Genomic DNA, 16,544 nt, shown 5'->3' with positions numbered 1-16,544 from the left:
CGTCTCCATTCCCACATGAACAAATACTATAGGATACAATGGTATAAATACTCTAGTATTCACTGTAGTGTTTTTGCAGACTTTACTAAAGTCAGCAAAAACACTATAGTGAATAGTGTAGTATTTACTGTAGTATAGTGTAGTATTTACAGTTAACTATTGTATAAATACTGTAGTAAAAGAAAACTGTAGTATATATTGTAGTAATTAATGTAGTGTTTATGCGGAATGTACTATACTATAGTATTTACTGTAGTGTTTTTGCGGACTGTGGTATAATATTGGATTTATTGTAGTCTTTTGGCAAACATCACTGTAGTATTTGCTATAGTGTTTTAGTTATATTATCTTTGACATAGAAGTAGAGGCTTTCTCCTTGAGGAAACTTACTGAAGAAATACTAAAAGAGCAAATTTTCCATAACCTGTAGGTAGGAAGGTAGGTAGGTAGGTAGGACTGGGGTCTGAACGGATAGTTCAGAGCTTCTGCTCTTTTCTATAACCTGTAACAAACACAATCTATACTTGGCATGTAGGATTCTCACTTATGTGTGGCACAAATTGGTGTATTGGGGAGTGGGATAGGCAGGGAATATGCTAATTAAATACTGTAGTATATACAGTGTCTTCAGAAAGTATTCACACCCCTTGATTTATTACCAAAAAATGTGTGTTACAAGGTGGGATGAAAATGTATTTAATAGTAATTCTCTGTCAGTGATCTACACAAAATACTCTGTACTGCCAAAGTGGAAGAAGAATTCTAACATAAAATTTAAAGAAAAACACTAATATATCTTGATTACATAAGTATTCACCCCCTGAGTCAATACATGTTAGAATCACCTTTGGCAGCGATTACAGCTGTGAGTATTTCTGGGTAAATCTCTAAGAGCTTTGCACACCTGGATTGTACAATATTTGCACGTTATTCTTTTTAAAATTCTTCATGCTCTGTCAAGTTGGTTGTCGATCATTGCTAGACAGCCATTTTCATGCCTACCATAGATTTTCAAGCCGATTTAAGTCAAACTGCAACTAGGCCACTCAGGAACATTCAATGACATTTTGGGAAGCAACTCCAGTGTATATTTAGGCTTGTGTTTTAGGTTATTGTCCTGCTGAAAGTTGAATTTGTCTCCCAGTGTCTGTAGGAAAGCAGAGTGAACCAGGCATTTCCTCTAGGATTGTGCCTGTGCTTAGCTCTATTCTGTTTCTTTTTAGCCCCCCAAAAACTCCCTAGTCCTTGCCGATGACAAGTATACCCATAACATGATGCAGCCATCACCATTCTTAAAAATATGACGAGTGGTGCTCAGTGATGTATTGTGCTGGATTTGCCCCAAACATTTACATTTACATTACATTTACGTCATTTAGCAGACGCTCTTATCCAGAGCGACTTACAAATTGGTGCATTCACCTTATGATATCCAGTGGAACAACCACTTTACAATAGTACATCTATATCTTTTTTTTCGGGGGGGGTAGAAGGATTACTTTATCCTATCCCAGGTATTCCTTAAAGAGGTGGGGTTTCAGGTGTCTTTGTAATCAGGTTTGTAATCAGGACATAAACTTTTCAGTACATAAAGTTAATTTCTTTGCCATATCTTTTTGCAGTTTTACTTTAGTGCCTTATTGCAAACAGGATGCATGTTTTGGAATATTTCCTTATTTTCAATCTGTCATTCAGGCTAGTATTGGGGAGTAACTACAGTGTTGTTGATCCATCATCAGTTTTCTCCTATCACAGCCATTGAACTCTGTAACTGATTTAAAGTCACCATTGGCCTCATTCATGGAGAAATCCCCGAGTGGTTTAATTCCTCTCCGGCAATTTAGGAAGGACGCCTGTATCTTTGTAGTGACTGGGTGTATTGATTGTATGAATACACCATCCAAAGTTGAATTAATGACTTCACCATATTCAATGTCTGCTTTTTTTACCCATCTACCAAAAGGTTCTTTGCAAGGCATTGGAAAACCTCCCTGGTCTTTGTGGTTGAATCTATGTTTGAAATTCACTGCTTGATTGAGTGACCTTGCAGATAATTGTATGTGTGGGCTACAGAGATGAGGTAGTCATTCAAAAATCATGTTAAACACTGTTGCTGCGCACGGAGTGAGACCATGCAACTTATTATTGACTCGTTAAGCACATTTTTACTCCTGAACTTATTTAGGCTTGCCATAACAAAGAGGTTGAATACTTATTGACTCAAGACATTTCCACTTATAATTTTTTATGAATTTGTAAAAAAAATTATATATATATATAATTCCACTTTGGCATTATTGGGTATTGTGTGTAGGCTAGTGACAATTTCAATCTAAATTGAATCCAATCTAAATTCAGACTGTAACACAACAAAATGTGGAAAAAGTCAAGGGGTGTGAATACTTTCGGAAGGCACTGTACTATAGTAATTACTGTCGTGTTTTTGCGGAGTACAGTGTTTTTGCAGACATTTCTGTAGTATTTACTGTACTGTTTTTGTGGTCTGTAGTATATTGTAGTGTTTACTATAGTATTCTACAGTTTACTACATAATTCTATAGTAAGTACTGTTTGTATTCTATATATATAAAACTGTAGTATTTTTTAATGTGGGGACTTTCGTATTAATGAGAGAGTTTGATGATGTTTGGAAGTGAGACGGGGAACTAATGGGCTGGTAAATGCTTACTTAATATGTCTCTTGGTGGAATCAGCTGTGGGTGCAGGGGAGGGAGGGATGGAGGGGTGGAAGCGGTAGCAGCTTCTCCTGCTGCCCAGAGGGAGTTGGTGAAAAGGTGGAGGAATGAATTGAGGACAGAATCATAAAGTGAGGACAGAATCCTGTGTAGAGTACAGAGGGACTGTAGGGCAGTGCTATTCAAAGCTGGGGTCATGGGGAATTGCAAGTGGGATTGCCAAATGTTTAATTCAAATCAACAAAAGAAATGGGGTGGGGTGGGGAGGTATTAAGAGTACAGATTATTTTATGGGACTATATACAAACTTTTTGAGAAAGATAATTTGAAAAATTAAATGTTATTGAGTAAATGTATTTATTGGTTCTCTTAATTTTGATAAAAGAGATGAACATGTAATGAATTGAAGGTTATTTGTTAATGTGAAAATATAATTTTACCGATTTTAAGATTGTGCCATTAGATTTGGGGTGAGGTGAGCCTCTATGACTTATCGTAAAGACCATGACCCCTTTACCATTCACAGGAAGACATAAAAATTCATACTTTCCTGTTAATTTGATTGATTGACATGTGAGCTTCTCTTACAGTATAACCTGGAGTGCTTTCAGCAGGCACGACACAGTGACACAACATTGTTTTTATTGTGCAACAGAACGAATGTAGTAGTCACTATTGTACTGCACGAGACAAACAAATATAGCACACCACTTATTCCTGGCTATTTTGTTTTGCTGGGATGTGAGGAGGAGGAGGAGGCGGCGCACTTCCCATCCAGAATTCTGTGCCCCAGAAAAAGGCAACAAAAAACCTTCTAATCCCTCATCATCACAATGTCCCAGTTTCATCAATGAACCAGCCCAGACAGTGAGTCTGCAGTGAGGTTCTCACAGGGACCCACCCAGATGACTGGGGGGCTGCTGGGGGGAGAGGAGCATCTTGGGGCCCTTTCAAAGCAACACAGCAGCCGGAGCCCCAGGGGTCACAGGCTTTGTTTCTTCACCCAACATGTTGCAGCTTTGCTTTACAGGAGTCATGTACAGTAAAGCTGTGAGATAGAAAACAATATGCAGTGCAGAGTGAAATGCCCTTTGTCTATGATATAGCCGGAGGGGAGTGATGATGAGGTTATGGTGTGTTGGGCCTTGGGGAGAGTCAGAATACCTTTGCTACGGCATCATGCCTTAACACAACAAAGTGAAGGTAGTCAAAAATACGTCATCACAAAAGGTGACTTACTGTATGGAACTGTGTGTTCTGTTTTCATCATGGTTGTATAGCCCCTGCAGAAAACACTCCACATTGTTTTTCTTTTGCACTCTATACACTTGTGTTTGACAGTAGTTGTAGTGGCTTGTATTAGCCTGCACACTACCAGCCTCTTGCTATATGCTGAATTGTCCAGCAACCTGGAAGACAGCATGGACTTAGGCATCTTAAATTATGGATCCCAAATGTAAAATAGGCTGTTGTAAAGGGTGAACTTCCCCACCACTCTCCCTTGCCTCCTAAAACACACAAACACACAAACTGTGTACCTATCAAACTCTCTCTGTGAATGGGCAGTCCATCTAACACACAGGGGTGATGAGTTGTAACTCAGTTACTTTTTCCATTCAGGCAAACCAGTGAGCTCCGTATTTCATTTAAACCAGAAGCCTGAAAACAGGTGAAAGCTGGTATGATTTAACAGAGCAGATGTAATTATTAAAATGTGCTGCACTGGTAAATTTATCACACACAAATCACGGCTATTATGGAAGGTCTCAAACAGTTGGCCAGATTATGAGAAACGAACCCACATGTATCTTTCTCTCCTTCCCCCTTCCTTTCTCATCCCTCGCTCCTAAGAAATAGACCTTGGACAGGTCTGTATGCAACACTAGACTGCCAATGATTGCATTTCCTTTTTTCTTTTTTTCAAAACGAGACAACTGCCTAACATTGCTCATTTAAAGATTCACATGGTGCAGTCAAGGCTAAGCTACCATTTCTCAAAGGTTACCAAGGTAACAGTGGTTCTCTCTACCCCCCTTTTCTCTCACACTCTATGTCTCTGCTCTCCTTTTTTTCCAGAATAACCACCACAGCAGCTTGCATGATGGACTTGAGGAGGTACCCGCTCGACGAACAGAACTGCACCCTGGAAATCGAAAGCTGTAGGTGGACTTAATACAAACGTCTTCACCCCCATTCCTCCCCACTCTGGCTAAGTAACACCCCCTCCCCCTCTCACAACTGCCTGCCTGGGCTTGTCAAGGATCTCAGCAGGAATGTCACCCTGACACTTTCACTGGGTAACACAGCTAGGGACAGCCCATGATCCCAGACAGTTAGTTTTTTTTCAAATTCATCTCAAGTACATTTAAAATAAAAGCCAACATTTAGACCTGTCATACGGTACTGTATGTCTCTAGTAGCCTATTGAATTTCATGTTGTTTACTTCTTGTTGTTTCTGTCAATATTTACAAAACATATTTGGAATTTAACCTTTTGCAGTATGGGTTGCAGATGTGTAATTCACATATTTTCTGAAACGAGAAGTCTTACAATGCATTTTAACTGCATTATAATGTGTTATGCCTGCAGGCTTGAGGTGTTACTGAGAGATGAAACCCAAGTAATTCGACCAAAATTCTCCACACAGTCTAACTTCACCCTCTAGCATAGACTCCCTGGTGATTCTGATGTAGCTTTGACTCCCGGGTGATTCTGATGTAGCTTTGTCTCCCCGGTGATTGTGATGTAGCTTTGACTCCTGGGTGATTCTGATGTAGCTTAGACTCTCTGGTGATTCTGATGTAGCATAGACTCCCTGGTGATTCTGATGTAGCTTTGACTCCCGGGTGATTCTGATGTAGCTTTGACTCCCAGGTGATTCTGATGTAGCTTTGACTCCTGGGTGATTCTGATGTAGCTTAGACTCTCTGGTGATTCTGATGTAGCTTAGACTCCCTGGTGATTCTGATGTAGCTTTGACTCCCGGGTGATTCTGATGTAGCTTTGACTCCCAGGTGATTCTGATGTAGCTTTGACTCCCAGGGGATTTTGATGTAGCTTTTCTTGTGTAGTTTTCATTCAATAGGGTTTTCAGTACATTTATCTTAAGCCATCCCTTTAAATACAGTGTACCTTTTATTAGAATTTTGTCAACAAACTCACTAGAATACACCTAATATGATCCACTAACACTAAAGTGACAGTTATAAATGTATGTGGGTATTACTTACGGTGACTCCTGATAGTGGCTGATACAGAAGCCTGTAGCTTGGGTCTCCAAATTTCATCCACGCAAATTATGAGGGCATACAATTAAAATTCAGGATAACGGTACAGCTGTTTATAGCCTACTTCACTGTGGTAAAGGGTCCACAATACATGCCATGTTGATATGATTTTCAGTTTGCTTCTAAATATGTGGAACATTCAATTGATTGGACATGATTTGGAAAGGCACACACCTGTCTATATAAGGTCCCACAGTTGACAGTGCATGTCAGAGCAAAAACCAAGCCATGAGGTTGAAGGAATTGTCCGTAGAGCTCAGAGACAGGATTGTGTCGAGGCACAGATCTGGGGAATGGTACCAAAAAATGTCTGCAGCATTGAAGGTCCCCAAGAACACAGTAGCCTCCAAGGCTCTTCCTAGAGCTGGCCGCCCGAGCAATCGGGGGAGAATGGCCGTGGTCAGGGAGGTGACCAAAAATCCGATGGTCACTCTGACAGAGCTCTAGAGTTCCTCTGTGAAGATGGGAGAAACTTCCAGAAGGACAACCATCTCTGCAGCTCTCCACCAATCAGACCGTTATTGTAGAGTGGCCAGACGGAAACCACTCCTCAGTAAAAGGCATATGACAGCCCACTTGGAGTTTGTCAAAAGGCACCTAAAGACTCTCAGACCATGACTAATAAGATTCTCTGAATGCCAAGCATCACTTCTGGAGGAAACCTGGCACCATCCCTATGGTGAAGCATGGTGGTGGCAGCATCATGCTGTGGGGATGTTTTTCAGTGGCAGGGACTGGGAGACTAGTCAGGATCGAGGCAAAGATGAAAGGTGCAAAGTACAGATATATACTTGATGAAAACCTGCTCCAGAGTGCTCAGGACCTCAGACTGGGGCGAAGGTTCACCTTCCAACAGAACAACGACCCTAAGCGCACAGCCAAGACAATGCAGGAGTGGCTTCAGGACAAGTCTCTGAATGTCCTTGAGTGGCCCAACTTGAACCCGATCGAACATCTCTGGAGAGACCTGAAAATAGCTGTGCAGCAATGCTCCCAATTCAACCTGACAGAGCTTGACACGATGTGCAGAGACGAATGGGAGAAACTCCCCAAATACAGGTGTGCAAAGCTTGTAGCATCATACCCAAGAAGACTCGATGCTGTAATCGCTGCCTAAGGTGCTTGAACAAAGTACTGAGTAAAGGGTCTGAATTATTTTTTACATTTGGTATTTCTGTTTTTTATTGGTAATAAATGTGCAAACATTTCTAAAAAACTATTTTTGCTTTGCCATTATGAAGTATTGTGTGTAGATTGATGAGGGGAAAAACGATTTAATCAATTTTAGAATAAGGCTGTAACGTAACAAAATGTGGAAAAAGTCAAGGGGTCTGAATACTTCCGAAGGCACTGTAAAGCTATCTCATACTTCTCACTGATTCCACTGGCATTGTGAGGGATCCCTGGAGACACTGGTGGACTCACCATAGGCAGTAGAGGCAATTGCCTCAGGCCTCACATCATCAAGGGGCCTTATGAGCTGGGCCCCTTGATGATACTGTATATATATATAAAATGTTAAAATAACTTCAGGCTCCATTCGGGGCATAATAAATAAAATAAATCCACGTCAAAGTCTGTCTCTTTAAGCTAGAGATATCTGTTTTGCATGGGCTGCGTCTCAATCCACCACATCCACAAATGTCGGCCTTCCACATCTCCGGTGGAAGGTGGCAGAGCTACAACAGTGTTTGTCATACCAGGAGACATCTCAAAAATCAGTCTTCTCATGATAACATCTGTAGCGTCCAAACGGTCTTGAAATTGATATGACCACTCTATGGAAAGATGGGACTCTCACGGACACGATGGAGGTAATCCGTTACTGGGCCAAAAAATGAATGGAAGTAAATAGGGTATTTCCACGTCAATGTTATACAGGTAATTCCACAGTAAAAAAATAAAACATAAAAATCGGAGCTTTTTTATATCTCTCAGATATAGGACACACAGTTCAAAACATACTTCCTTTTGATTCAATGTTTTACTGTCTGTTTTTCCATGGATTAATCTGTTATTCAGTGTGTTTCTATGGGCTAATCTGGCCATAACTTTATCCCCCTGATTGCTGCTTACAATGAAAAACTCAAACAGGAAGTACCAGTGACTTACTCAATACGGAAGTGGACCGATGAAGCGAATGCCTAGCTACAGGATTGTTTCGCTTGCACAAACTGGAATATGTTCTGGGGTTCATCCGATGGTATTGAGGAGTTTACCACATTAATAAGTGCTTCGACGACATCGTCCCCACAGTGACCGTACATACACATCCCAACCAGAAGCCATGGATACAGGCAACATCCGCACTGTGCTAAAGTCTAGAGCTGCCGCTTTCAAGGAGTGAGACACTAATCCGGACGATTATAAGAAGTCCCGCCTACGACAAACCATCAAACAGGAAAAGAATCAATACATGACTAAGATCGAATCCTACTACTCCAGCTCTGATGCTCATTGGATGTGGCAGGGCTTGCAAACTATCACGGATTAGGGAATCCCAGCCATGAGCTGCCCAGTTATGAGAGGCTACCAGACAAGCTAAACTCGCTTTGAGGCTAGCAACACTGAACCATGCATGAGAGCACCAGCTGTTCCGGATGACTGTGTGATCACGCTCTCAGTAGCCAATGTGAGTAAGACCTTTAAACAGATTTAGCATTCACAAGGCTGCAGTGCCAGACAAATTACCAGGACGCATACTCAGAGCATGCGCTGACCAGCTGGCAAGTGTCTTCACTGGCATTTTCAACCTCTCCCTGATCCAGTCTCTAATACCTACATGATTCAAGCAGACCATCATAGTCCCTGTGCCCAAGAATGCCAAGGTAACCTGTCTAAATGACTATTGCCCCGTAGCACTCACATCTGTAGCCATAAAATGCTTTGAAAGGCAAGTGGTGAGGGTGGGCAACAACACATGTGCCACGCTAACCCTCAACACGTGGGCCCGTCAGGGGTACGTGCTTAGTCCCCTCCTGTACACTCTGTTCACCCAAGACTGTGTGGCTGCAAACGAATACAACACCATTGTTAAGTTTGCCGACGACACGACGGTGTGTAGGCCTGATCACCAACGACAATGAGACCGCCAACAGGGAGGAAGTCAGAGACCTGGGAGTGTGGTGCCAGGACAACAACCTCTTCCTCAACGTCAGCAAGACAAAAGAGCTGATTGTGGACTATAGGAAACAGAGACTGCTGAACAGTTAATCAACTGGCTACCCTGACTATTTGCATTGACCCCCTTTTTATTTGCACTGACTCTCTTGCACCAGCTCTATGCACAATCACAGGACTACCCACACACTCACAACATATTACACTAACACTCCAACACACACATGCACACACACATACACTACATACGCTCACACAAAACACACACATACATGCACATTGACGCCACACACAAACACACTCACACATAGACACACTTTCCTACTCTTTCACACTCTTGACATACGCTGCTGCTACTCTGTTTATTATCTATCCTGATTACCTAGTCACTATTACCCCTACCTACATGTACATTATCTCAATTACCTCAACTACCTTGTAACCCTGCACATTGACTCAGTACCGGTACTCCTTGTATATAGCCCTGTGTTTGTTATTTTATTGTGTTACTATTTCATTTTTTATTTTTAGCAAATTATTCTTGCTTTTCAACTCTGCATTGTTGGGAACGGGCTCATAAGTAAGCATTTCAAAGTAGAGTCTATACCTGTTCTATTCGGCTCATGTGACAAATACATTTTGATTTGAGTTGTTGTCATACAGTTTAGCTAAGTGGGTGACCATGTTATATACAGTACCAAGGGACTGAAGGCCTATTCTCCTCTGCTTTGGTCCATTCTGCTTCCCTAATGTCAAAGGTGAGATATTCTACCAGTACTGAACCTGTTCATTCTCCTCAAATCCTCTCCACCTATTCTCTGTAACCTGAGACAGATGGGTACACCACAGACGACATTGTTTTCTACTGGCACGGAGGTGACACTGCAGTGACGGGGGTGGACAAGCTGGAGCTTCCTCAGTTCTCCATCGTAGCACTTCGCCTGGTGTCCAGGGAGGTCAGGTTTACCACAGGTAAGGCCTCCACACCTCATATCTGTGCTGAAGGGGTAGTAATGCCATAAGAATACATTCTAAGACATATGCAGAAATACATTTTAATGGTCCTGTATGTACATGTTAGTTATTTTTCAACTTAACAATGATATAATGTAGGCTTGCTTGTAGGATTAGTTAAACTGTCAGTCCAGTTCCACTCACTGTTTTGTGTTATTAATGTTATTCCAATGGGTAGCACTTCCAACTAGCTGCTTAACAGTTCAGAGAACGTCTCCTGCAGAATATTTAAAGTAATCTCCATGTGACAGTTAACTTGAGTTCATTTAGTAGTCTATTCTTTAAGTAGTCTTGCCCTTGTGTGTGCACTTGTTTATTTATATTCACGAGGTATAGCAGAAAGGAATAAAATATGTATGTCCGGATATTGATTCATTAAAAGATTTACCAGACCAGGGAGATGAAAGGGTCATTTTTCATTGTGTGTAGCACACAGTCGATTGCCTTTTAAATTAAAACCATCATGACTATCTTAGGCCCTTTCTCTCATTTTGATAAAGTGGTCATACAAACTCCCTTGAGGGAATTAGTTATGCATTCATAGCGGTAAACATTTCTCTCTAGCTGAAGTAGGGGAAAGTCAAAGCCACAGGGGAATCTATCTTTCTCATTAACAACTTGTTGTTGAGCTTGTTTGAATAATCAATACATTCAATGCAACCAATTAATGTCTCATCATAACGAGCTGACATTTTTCTCTGCAACATGCATTAATGTTCAGCGCCATAGGTTCACCCCACTAGCTATATCACAGTCTCATGTGGGTTCCTCCTCCTCACTTAAGTAGTGAGAAGACATGCTCTCCAATTACGGGCCTTTTTAAATCCCATTTTGGTGATATTTAGAGGACAGAGAAAGTGCTAAACAGAGAAAAACACAGCAGCTCTCCATGACAATTCTCAGAGGGATGCTGGAGCTGCCTGCTGAGATGGGGGGCTTGCAGAAAAATCTGCTGTGCTTGCGACTTTCTGCCATGTTTAATTGGAATCGAACTTGTCCCTGGAAAGGAATCCATTGCTTTGGGGAAATGAAGTGCTCAGTCTGAATGAATGGAGAAATGACTACCCCGCGCATTGTCAAAGTGCAGACTTTGGAACTCATAAATTGTGCCAGCGGTTCTTCCTTTTCTGCACTGATGTGTTTTCCTCTGCCCCTCTCAATCACTCCATCACTCCATCCTCTCTCCTTCTCTCTTGTTCACTGTGAAAGGTTCCTATCCCAGGCTATCGTTGAGTTTCAGGATTAAAAGGAACATAGGCTACTTCATCCTGCAGACATACATGCCCTCCATCCTGATCACCATCCTCTCCTGGGTCTCCTTCTGGATCAACTACGATGCCTCTGCAGCTCGGGTGGCCCTGGGTAAGACTCCATCTCCACTGCAGTGTTTCTGCATCACAATGTTTTTTCAGTGAAATCAGTGGGCAAGGTTGTCTTCAACATTTCTCACAAGTTTGCTCTAACATGTTGCAGTACAAAATGCTACGCAAAGCACAATTCTGAATCGCCATAAACAGATTAGTGACCATCTCCCACTTACAAAAACGAGCCTTTACTACCACTCATAATTTGCACTTTCCATTGAAAACAGAAAGCTATAAATCTACCCAGCAGCGGCAACTTGTCAAACAATATTTAGAGGCGCACAAACCTCCTACTCAAAATCATTACCTTGCACTTTGGACCAAATATTTTACTTTAATGGTGATGACTACTGATTTATATCTAATAACAATCTATTTATGTTTGTGTTTGCAATTTCCAGGTGTTACAACAGTGCTCACCATGACAACCATTAACACCCACCTTAGGGAGACCCTCCCAAAGATCCCGTATGTGAAAGCCATCGACGTCTACCTCATGGGCTGTTTTGTGTTTGTGTTTCTGGCCCTGCTCGAATATGCCTTCGTAAACTACGTGTTCTTTGGCCGGGGCCCCCAGCAACAGAAGAAAATCCACGAGCGGCTGAACAAAACCAACAACGAGCGCCCGCGATACGAAGAGAAGCGCCTGAGGGAACAGGTTTGCATCTTCAGCTTCCTTCTTTCTCTCTGTATCAGAATCAGAATCCTAGCATAAAACAATCATTGTTTGTTTTTTTGAGAATCCCTAGCACAGACATCACAAGACTGCAAAATACGCATTCCTTTATGTTGGTTTGACATAAGACAGTACTTTCACAAACCTGAAGATGCTACCTCCACCAGATACATATACAACAGCCATCCTCCATTGCTTTTTCTCCAGCACTGACTCTTTGATTTTAATGAACATTGTTTTTTGGCATTGAGATATACTGTAGCTGTTCATTGAACTACATTCCCATTCTCCTCTCGGGTTGTTGTCTTTGTTTTGATTCTGTCTTACCACTGTGCTGTCCTGGGAGTTGCATTTTTACCAACATTCACCCACTTTTGACAAAGTTTAATGGGTATGCAGGCAGAAACATTAGTATTCAGGGGAAAATGCTAAAACGCTCTGACTGAATGAAGCCCCTTGTCTCTGTGTCTGAAATATGACATGCCATGCTTATGCAAAGTTGTTCTTGTTAACCTTATGTTTATGCATTCTGTATTTTTAAGATGTGCTTAATTGTCAGTGTTTTATAGGCGTTTAATGTTGAATAATGTTTTTTTCATTGCAAGGACTCCATTGCCACGCCGTTTCAAACCAACACCCTCAGGTCATATACACAGAGAAGAAATCTGTACCTCGAGGAGCAAAGAAAAGTTGGGGTACATGCATTTAGAAATCACATGAGCTGTGGGACTGCAGCCTAATAGAGGTCTGATAAAATGGTTGATAGAGTGATGGCAATTAATTTGTGTCAATTTACTCTCAGTGAAAAAGCACCGTAAGGCATCAGCTATAAGGGAGAAAATGGGAAAAGTGCATAAATTCAGAATTCTTTAAAGAGGCATGAAAAGATTACATTTCCTTCCACATCATTACATTTGCTTTAGCTTGAAAATTGGAAATGAAAATGAAATGGGTGGGTGGGTGGGAGGGAGTAGATTATTATTAGGCCAGTTTGGGGTAATGTCACCGTGTTCTGCTTCACCTTGACATTCTCTCTCTCCCCTCCTCTGTCCTCCAAGGTGGACGCTTATGGGAACATCCTTCTCACCACATTGGAGATGAATAACGAGGTGATGCCGTCAGACGTGGGAAGTAGTGTCAGTGACTCCCGGAATTCAGTGATGTCATTCGACAGCTCCGGGGTCCAGTTCAGGAAGCCCATGGCTCCCCGTGATGGCTTCAGCCACCACTCACTGGACCGCAGCGCCATGCGCAGCAGGGCCAACTGTCGGCTACGACGGCGCTCCTCCAAGCTCAAGCTGAAAATCCCTAATCTGGCAGATGTCAGCACCATTGACAAATGGTCCCGGGTCCTTTTCCCCATCATGTTTGGATTTTTCAACCTAATCTACTGGTTGTACTATGTGAATTGATGTGCATCCCACTAGGAATCATGGGCCATATTTTGAGAGCACATTAAATTGGCTTTGATACAGTTGAAAATATGTATACACATGTACAAGTTGATACATATGTATATGCATATTTCTATATATTATATTTCTATATACACGTGTGTGTGTGTGTAAATCTGAAGGACTTTTCTCCTGTATAAAGCATTATTAGAATGACTTGAATGTTTAAGAATAATTGCGAGAGAAACATTTCAAGCCTTTGAAATTTCTCCTGAAACAAACAAACAAACGAACCATCTAACTAACTAACAAACAACCATCAAATCCGTTTGGGGGATTTTGGAACTAAAGACTGCATGATATTTTTGCTAAATAGAAAGCGAAAGGTCTTGAGAGAAGAGATGTCTCAGAGTCTCATTGGCTTTTTATTGATACTCTGTAATCAGCGTCCTCTACTGCAGCTCATCAAATCAGAGGTGGATTGTGTGTTCAGGCATCGGCAGAGTCCCTTATATCCAGCTTTACCCCCCATCTCCCATGGATAACATGCAGGAATTCTCCAGTTCTACTCTGTACAGCAACCTTGTTTGGATTATGTGTCGTTCCTTGGATTTTTTCAAGTGAAATTGTTCTCTTTATGGGACATCAGCTCTGGTACAATGCTGGTCTACATTGGGGCCCATCAGGATGGGATGTTAGACCACTGTGTTCCTGTCCAGAGTCAGTGCAAACTTATCTTAATTTCTCTTCTCATGTTTGTTTTTAGAGCAGTTCTTTGGGGTGTTTTCATTATGGTTACAAAGATGATGATTATTGTATTCTTTTTTTTCTTGAAAATACTGTGTTTTTGGGAGAGTGTCACTTGTTCCAGAGTTAGTGCATTATTATAAAAAGAGTCACAGGTATGAATTACTCATTGTTTGAGAAATAGACATATACAGAACATTTTGTCATCCAGTATCCTCAAGGACATAGTTGGCAAATATAATTGTACTCTTTCTTTAACTTCCTGTGCTTGATTCATCTGTAGATACAGTATTCATTGCCTCATATCCAGCTTTGTGTTCTGTAAGGAAGGAAGGACAACTATAGTGAATTATTTAAAGTTATTCAACTATAAAGATGTGAGAGAAAAAATATTGTGCATTAAAAAGAGATATCGCCATTGTTTATTTGTTTGATATTGAAATCAACATTTCATCGCATTGTGTGACCTGTTGTTGTACTACTCTCTCACTGTAAAAAAAAAAAAAAAAAAAAATCACCCTTAGAATGTTGGGTACTGATATTATAGTTCCTATGAAACATGCCTGTCTTAAATTCAAATTTACTCTATTTATTTAAGGGTTGTAGCAGGGGGGCGGGATTAGAAAAAAACTCAGTACCTCTGAAAACACTGCAGACCCACCCACCCTTCAAATGTCACGGAGGATCAAACCCAGAAGATCAGAAACATCATTAGAATCTGAAGAAAGGGTTTTAAGTTTCTAGAGGCAAGACAAGATGTGTGATAAATAGCCATGAACTAAAGAGACAACCAAAAAGGCCTGTAATCCTCATTTTATTTTTTTATTTTGCTCTTAAAGTCACTCATTTCCATTGGCTCAGATCCACTAACCAATGATATGTCCACTGCAGGGTTGATGCCATGTTGATCCAAACTGTACCTTTACAGGAGAAAAACAATACCTTTTTTTTTCGTTATTTGGTTCTGTCTAGAGTGAAGAGGAGAGCAAATGCATTCATACATTAAAACAGGCATTTACAGACTATCTCCATGTTTAAACTAGTATTGCTTTGATTCAACAATGCAATGAAGTGCAGTGCATTTGATATTCATGCTAGGGAATGACAAATTCCTTTATGATTCCTCCAAGATTTAAATGAAGAGAGCAGAAGACACATTTTCATTGTTGGCTGTAACTATGGACATTAAAGTTGTATTGTAAACGTGGTTATGACTGAAACATCTAGTGCATTGTTGAATCAGAACCTACTGGGTTTGCATGATAATCAAATGGCACTGGATGACCGAGGGAAGCAAAGTCACAGATCAGATACAGAGGTAGCCAAAAAAAAGAGATGGGGGGTCCTTTGGACATTCCAGAGGATAGGAGAGGAGAAAAGGTTGAGAGCATCACAGTTACTGCCTTGCACATTGCAGTGACTAATCTCCTCAGAGCTCACTGATGGGCTCCCCTAAGTTCCAAGAGCTTCTCTCTCCAACGTCTCCGTCCCCTGGCCGGGCTGGCACCAGACAGGCAGGATATGGACCTCTAATTGGGAGCGCCAAGCCCCATGGAAGGCTAGCACAGGACAGGATGCACCATGGGGCCGAGAGAGAGAGAGAGAGAGAGAGAGAGAGATGCAGAAAATACAGAAAAAGAGAGAGACCGTACAGATGTAGGATCTTAATTTGAGTCTGTTTGCTACAGCAGGAAATGAATCCTGCAGCAACAGGAAATGTGAATTATAATGTGGATTATAATTAATGGACATTTTTGTAGGGGTTGATACATTTTTCAGAAGGGAAAATCAAGTCTGAAATTTCTAAATTGAAATTACAAACTTCAGGAGCCTTGTTAAACCTCAAATACACTACAAGCACTGCAGGAAAGTTCTCCTGCAACAAAGTGATCAAATTAAGATCCTACATCTGTAGTATGGAGCAGAGACCAGATCTTGGATCTTGGATCTTGACACTTTTAACCCCAGTAAGTTGGATGCATAGTATTAGGAATTATAATACTTTAATAGGATCTATATGGTTGGATAACACTCCAATATTCTACCTGTCACAGTGGTAGTTGTGCCACCGATGACGATTAGCCTTTGCAACACATTTGAGAGAAAGTAACCAGAGTTTGCACTAAATCTAACCTGCAGTGTCAGGTTATACTACAGCAGAAAATGAAGCAGTACAGAGTAGCTACTGGGACTAAAAGTTAAAAAGGGGAGTTTCTGTTTAATCTAAAGCAGAATCAGTGGATGA

The 16,544-nt window shown here is 41.2% G+C and overlaps 1 protein-coding gene across 1 annotated transcript in view; it reads left to right on the top strand.

Annotated features, from left to right (window-relative positions):
* LOC106563397 (gamma-aminobutyric acid receptor subunit beta-4) overlaps positions 1-14,722 on the top strand; it is a 45,433-nt gene extending 30,711 nt beyond the window's left edge. Inside the window, exons 5-10 of the mRNA XM_014128913.2 lie at positions 4,773-4,855; positions 9,939-10,076; positions 11,328-11,480; positions 11,884-12,140; positions 12,764-12,853; positions 13,217-14,722. Coding sequence (XP_013984388.1) covers positions 4,773-4,855; positions 9,939-10,076; positions 11,328-11,480; positions 11,884-12,140; positions 12,764-12,853; positions 13,217-13,570 — 1,075 coding nt within the window. The 3' untranslated portion in view covers positions 13,571-14,722. The remainder of the gene's footprint in view (positions 1-4,772; positions 4,856-9,938; positions 10,077-11,327; positions 11,481-11,883; positions 12,141-12,763; positions 12,854-13,216) is intronic.
* The last annotated feature ends 1,822 nt before the right edge of the window (positions 14,723-16,544 follow it).

The sequence above is a fragment of the Salmo salar genome, chromosome ssa11, assembly GCF_905237065.1.
Source record: "Salmo salar chromosome ssa11, Ssal_v3.1, whole genome shotgun sequence".
In the NCBI taxonomy this organism is placed as follows: Eukaryota; Metazoa; Chordata; class Actinopteri; order Salmoniformes; family Salmonidae; genus Salmo; species Salmo salar.
This window is presented reverse-complemented; position numbering and strand designations above follow the sequence as displayed.